The sequence below is a fragment of the Melitaea cinxia genome, chromosome 13, assembly GCF_905220565.1.
Source record: "Melitaea cinxia chromosome 13, ilMelCinx1.1, whole genome shotgun sequence".
Lineage (NCBI taxonomy): Eukaryota > Metazoa > Arthropoda > Insecta > Lepidoptera > Nymphalidae > Melitaea > Melitaea cinxia.
In genome coordinates this window covers 16,158,650-16,165,411 of record NC_059406.1, presented here as the reverse complement: position 1 = coordinate 16,165,411, position 6,762 = coordinate 16,158,650, and the positions used below count along the sequence as shown (strand labels likewise).

The following is a 6,762-nucleotide window of genomic DNA, read 5'->3' as shown; positions in this document are numbered from 1 at the left end:
CTGGGCGAACTCGCTCCATCTTCGACCTCGTCTCTGTTCTAGAGCTAGACTGGGGTCAAAAGTAAGCCCATAACATACTTTAAAAAAAATGTAACGGAACGCTGTCTGAAAATATTATTGGGACCTTTATCAGTAGCATCCAAAACGATGATTGTCAGAATTTTTCTCTGTATGTATGAACGATTGTGCTCGCTAATCTCAGAAACGGCTTATCCTGTTCAAATGTGGTTTTTATTAATAGGTATATTGTGGCAAGCTTAACTTAGCATTTAGTGTTTGTTTCATATTAATAGGTTCATAAATAATCAAAGTTAATTTAAAGAATCATGTTGTTTTCATTTCATGTCACTATTTCATGCGGACAAAGTCGCGAGCACAGCTAGTCTTTAATAAATTTAGTACAGCACAACATTAATCAATGTCCAGTTACGTTTGCTTGTATTTTAATTACGAGTAATTCTCTCGTCAGCTGTGGTTTAAATGTATTAAGGTGTAAATAAATAAACTCATTATTTCCTGGCTTGTAACTGTTGATTTCTCCCGGTCCTTTTTGCAAAATTTACGTTCCGAAAGGGTGATAGTTGCATCAGTTACCTCTACTCATAACTAGTTGCACAGTTCGTAATTTATTTCTAAGCTTTGTATTTATATATAATTGTTATGCTATTACACAACACACAAGTTATTTTTTATAGCAACGATTCAAAAGTTTTCAAGCCTACCTACTTATAGATGTTTTTTTGAATTTGATGAAAAAAAAATTAATAAAAATTTAATTCTTAACAAGAAAGTCCACGTGAATAAAACATTATGGTCACACTCAAAAATATTGAAACGACAAACAACACGGTTATTTCACATGCGTATAAAATATAAACAGCGGTATAAACATCGTTCTATATAAAAATGACAATCGCACTCACTTGAAATACAAAAACTGTACTGGCAGATCTACCGGAAAACGATACCTGCCAGAGCTTCTAAGACGTAAAGAAAGAAATTAAGTTGTGTTAAAGTTTCATCAAACACGATAGAAATGAATGGAGAATTCAAGGATGGAAAAGATTTTCCAATATTCCTGGATAATAACGATCCCCTTGGACATTTCCGTCGAAGATTTTACACGAAGAAAGACACAATTTACGTGTGCGGTAACTCCTTAGGTCTAGCGTCTATAGACGCTGAGGAAGCCATGTTAAACGTCATCGAGAAGTGGAAAAATGAGGGCATAAAGATCTGGAACGTCGATGACAACAAATACCTGCTATATTCGGCGTATCTGGCAAAACTAATGGCGGTTATCATCGGCGCTAATCCCGACGAAATAGCTATTAGCGATTCCACAACGGTGAATATTCATCAAGGTGTAAGCACTTTTTACAAACCAACCTCAGATAAATACAAAATACTCGTCGACGACAAGAATTTCCCAACCGATCGCTACGCTATAGACAGCCAAGTTAGGTTGAAGGGATACGAACCAAAGGATGCTGTTAAAGTCGTCACATGTAACGGCAAATTTTTTGACGAGGATGATTTCATCGAGGCAATGACACCAGATGTTGCTTTGATCCTGTTACCTACAGTATACTACAGATCAGCGCAAATTTTAGACATGAAGAAAATAAGCGACGCCGCCAAGGAAAGGAATATTATTATAGGCTGGGATTTGAGCCACGCAGTGGGGGCTATAGAGATTGATTTGAAATCACTGGACATCGATTTTGCTATCTGGTGCACGTATAAATATTTAAACGGCGGTCCTGGTTCTTCAGCTGGTATTTATATAAACAGGAGACACTTCCACATGCTTCCAGGCCTAGCTGGGTGGTTCGGTAACAAATCCGAGACTCAGTTCAATTTGCTCCAAGATTTCGAGCACAGAGAAGACGCCAACGGTTGGCTGATTGGAACGCCGCATGTTTTATCGATGGCAGGTCTAGAAGGTTCCTTGAAACTACTGAACGAAGCTGGTATGAAGAATATCAGAAGTAAATCACTTCATATAACGGCGTATTTGATGTTTTTGATAGACTCCAAATTGACAGAACATGGTTTCACTATTGGTAATCCAAGGGAAGATGAAAAAAGGGGAGGCCATGTTTGCTTGGAACATGATGAAGGCTACAGGATATCGATAGCTTTGAAAGCTCGAGGTGTGGTTCCAGACTTCAGAGACCCAAATGTTATACGCATCGCACCTATCGCCTTGTATACGAGTTACGAAGAAGTGTACAGACTAGTTGAAATCTTGCTAGACATCGTTACAAACGAAACTTACAAGGAAATTAGTCAGAAAAGGGATTTAGTCGTTTAGTTCGTACAAATATAATTATGTACAATCTATACTAATATTATTAAACCGAAGAGTTTGTATGTTTGTTTGCTTGAACGCGCTAATCTCAGGAACTACTGGTCTGATTAAAAAAAATAGTTAGCACATTTATCGAGAAATGCTATATAGCCTATAGGCTATGTCATCACGCTAAGACCAATAGGATCGGAGCACCAATGACGATTGTGTCAATATCGGTCTTTTTCCTTTTGGCTTCCCCAGTTAGCCCAAAGTAACCATTTCACGCGGACGAAGCCGCGGGAAAAAGCTAGTGTTAGTTATATCATGTGTTTTAGGTGATTTAAAATAAAACAAAAATTTCGTTCGTTTCTTAATATTTTATCTCGAAAATAGGCTTAGACTATTTTAAATCTAGCTGTAAAGTGATTATTTTCCAAAATATAATATACAAACCAAGTATTCTAACTAAAATTTTTCAAAAATTTCTAGTTTTTTATTTTCAATAATCACGTAACAACTTCACGTATTTTATTTAAATAGAAATTAATTAAAATAAAATGAAAAAAAAAAACAAATGTCAAAATATTTATTATTTCACAGCGTTGCCAAATGTTATCTATATTTCGGTACTTATCTGGGCATAGAAAAAAAAAACCTAATCTATCTTAACTACTTTATCTAGATTTTTCTAATTATAATTATTTACAGTAATTTACATGACAAGAGTATTGTATAGTGGCTGATACAACACGCTTTCTTGTTATTTTTTTGTTTGTTTTTTTATAACACGATACTCCAAATTTAGCCCTACAGGAACTATTAATTAAGATCATGGTTTTTATAAAACATAACTATGAAAATATTTTTTATTTCTAAAAAAACATATTTTTATAGAAATTTGAATACACTTCTAGTGTTTTTGAGCCACATATCCACAACCGAATAACTGTGACAACGATACTATTATCTTGAATATTCCTATGAAACTAAAATTTTTAATTGCTAAAATTAGCATCACAGGAAAAAGAAATCAAAAAATTTGGTCGTGCCTATAAAAAATACACCTCTACGGGACTGTATTTCAAAATCAACATTTCAATATTAAATGCTGACACAAGCCTTCGAATGAAAATAACTAACAATTTATTTAAAGAAAAACAAAGTTTAAAAATTAAACACAAAAATCTCAGTATGAGCAATGAAAAAGTTTGTCTATGATATCGATATTATTTTAATCTTTTTTATCTGTGGAAACGTCAGATGTCTATTCAAACGTCAGTTATCTATGGACTGCAGTTTTTCGTGTTCAGTCATCACAGCGCACATTGAGTTACAGACGGCTCGGATTCCGATGCTTTCAGTTCCTGTAATTAAATAAATTAATATTAATGATTATAATTTTTTTATTTCATTTATAATCAAAATACGTTCATTCATTAAAAAAAATACATTATAGTGACAAAATATCGTCATTGCTATATAAACGCATTTTGATGACGAAAACTATTAATTAAAAAACATATGAAAAAAATCTGTCTACTACACAGAACATAACGTTTTAATCTATGTAAATGAATGTAGAAATGTTATGTATGTTACTGAAACCTAATGATGTAAATTTTTTAACGCAAACAATTTTATGGAAAATGTTTTTACCGTTTTTTAAATATATTTTTATAATGATTTAATGATCAAGGCTCGGAAATCAATTGTTTGGACATTTTAGTTATTTTTGTATAACATTTTATATATGAACAACATTTTTTTAAATTTTACTTTTAAAACGTGTGCTAATACTGCATTAGGCTGACCCAAATTTATTTACATTTAAGTACTAAATTAGTATAGGTAAAAATGTTTCTTTTTCCACTTTTATAGATTTAAATTTTTTTTTTTTTTTTTTTTTTTTTCTTTATTAAAGAGCTTTGCCGCTACTGCGACTATGTCGCTCTGTTATTATACATTTATGTTAATACAATTACATGATTGATTGAACTTCATCGACCAATTTATACAATTTCTTTGCCGAAATAGATTCTGGTTTTGTCAATATACTATTACATTCTCCAACATTCGTATAAAACAGTTTATATGGGAAAAATTGGCGTCTTCTGGTTTCGTTCTTAACACATTCCATTAATATATGATAGGCATCCTCTACTACTCCACAAACTAAACAATTAGGGTGTGGAGTTATACCCATCAAATGGCCAAATTTATTGAATGGAATATGTCCAGACCGCAACCGTAAAGCGGTGACAACGTCTTTTCTGTTCAATAACACTGTGTCTATCCAAGGTACATTGGGTGGGTGAGGTTGTATGGTCCGGTACCAGATGCCTTTGTCTTTCGACCTTTTATCAAAATATTCTCTCCACAAATCATTACATTTATTTTTAACTATGTGTAAACACTCGGAAAAGATAGGCCTAACAATCATTTCTATACCATCGCAAGCGCCATACTTTGCTAGAGTATCCGCCATATCGTTACCTAATAGGTCAATATGAGATGGAATCCACTGCAAAAAAACTGTTTTAGACTGTTCTCTCAAACTACATATTTGTTTTAAAATTCTGTATGCTACGGGAGTACTTCTAGCGTTAGATGTACATCGAGCTATATGTTGAAGAGCGCACTTAGAGTCTGAGAAAATAACGAATTTGTCGTAATCAATGGAGGATACGTATGATAAAGCTTCAGAAACAGCCAATAGCTCAGCGTGCATGATAGAAATATTACTACTAATTTTAAAATAAATTGAATCTGAAGATTCGGCATCAAAAAATGCTGCACCTATGTGTAGGCCATCCTTAGAACCGTCAGTGAAAATTTTGTAAAATCCGTTATACTGTTCGTTAATAAAGTTCTTACAGTGGTTATTTAAATATGATGTACTATAGTTTCTTTTAGGTTTATTAATATTCATTATATCTATTTTAATTAAATTTGCTATTTGAATATTGTTCGGCCACGTATCAAGTGAGAAGAAATCCAAAGATTTACTTTTATTGACCTCAACATTTTTTAAAATATCGTAGACCTCTATTAACAACGGCTTACGCTTTCTTTTCCACGAAGTAACTAAATTTGAAGATATAAATTTGTCTAATATTTGTATGAGTGAGCTATTGGTCATAGACATCGATTTCAATAAAAATTTACCCGCTAAATAAAATCTTCTGAAACAAAGAGGTTGTATACACAAATCTGATTCCATTACGTGAGACGGTGTACTCCTAATGTACCCACCAATTAGTCGCAAAGCTCTGTTTTGCATCCTATCTAATTTAATCAAATGAGCTACACTGCTATCGTTATAAACAAAACAGGCATAATCTATTCGGCTTCTTATAACAGACAAATATAAGCGTCTTAAATGTTTTGGATGAACACCCCATCCATAGCCAGCCAAAACTTTAAAAATGTTAAGAAAATTCGAAATCTTGTTACATAAATCATTAATATGTTTGCCCCACCTTAGCGATCTATCTAACCATACTCCCAAATACTTTGCATGATGTACTACGGACAGTGTGGAACCGTTGACGATAATGTTTACTGGATATCTATTAAGTCCCTTTTTAAACACACAAACTTTACTTTTTGACGACGAAATGTTCAACCCTAAATTACCTACCATAACGACAAATTCATCAACTGCCGCTTGAAGTTCTCTCTCAGCCTCACCAACACTTTGACTAGTAACATATAAAACAAAATCGTCAGCATATTGAGAGATATGAACATAGTTATTCATTACTTCACATATATTTCTTGTTGCAATATTGAAAAGCAATGGAGATAATGGATCTCCTTGGGCTATACCCTGGCTAGTCTTACGAGAAATCGTTACATTGTTAGTTCTTATTTTAAGGAATCTTTTAGACAAAAAGCTCCATAAATAACGACAAAACTTTGTGCCTACACCCAAATTATCTAAAATGCGCAGCAATGAATAAATATCAATATTATTATAGGCATTGTCAATATCCATGAAGCAGCCAACAGTTACATAATTATTACAAAAACCGTTTTGAATTCTAGACACAAGTACACTAAGGCTATCAACTGCAGACCGCGATTTTCTAAATCCTACCGTGTCTGGAGAGAAAAGGCCGTTTCTTTCAACAAACCATTCTAACCTTTTATTAATAATTGAATGAAGAATTTTACATAAACACGAAATTAGAGAAATTGGCCGAAAAGTATCTGAACCTTGCTTAGGAATAGGAACAATTGAAATATCACGCCACTGATAGGGTATAACATTTGATACAAAAATTCTATTATAAAGATCAAGTAGTATAGTTTTAGCTATTACTGGCAAGTATTTAATCATAGAAAATGAAATATTGTCGTACCCTGGTGCAGTATCATTAGGTTTAATACATGCTTCTAATTCATGTAACGAAATTTCACATTCCAAATCGTAATTAAATGAAGTAAAGTTTGGTGAATTTCGG

General features: G+C 33.1%; 2 protein-coding genes across 2 annotated transcripts in view; one reads left to right on the top strand and one right to left on the bottom strand.

Moving 5' to 3' along the window:
- The first annotated feature begins 1,036 nt into the window (after positions 1–1,036).
- LOC123658957 (kynureninase-like) lies at positions 1,037–2,317 on the top strand. The gene has a single exon (XM_045594247.1). It carries the CDS (start codon positions 1,037–1,039, stop codon positions 2,315–2,317), a length of 1,281 nt encoding a protein of 426 aa, XP_045450203.1.
- Positions 2,318–2,653: 336 nt separating this feature from the next.
- Positions 2,654–6,762, bottom strand: part of LOC123658860 (ATP-dependent Clp protease ATP-binding subunit clpX-like, mitochondrial) — a 66,424-nt gene continuing 62,315 nt past the window's right edge. Inside the window, exon 14 of the mRNA XM_045594152.1 lies at positions 2,654–3,660. Coding sequence (XP_045450108.1) covers positions 3,610–3,660 — 51 coding nt within the window. The 3' untranslated portion in view covers positions 2,654–3,609. The remainder of the gene's footprint in view (positions 3,661–6,762) is intronic.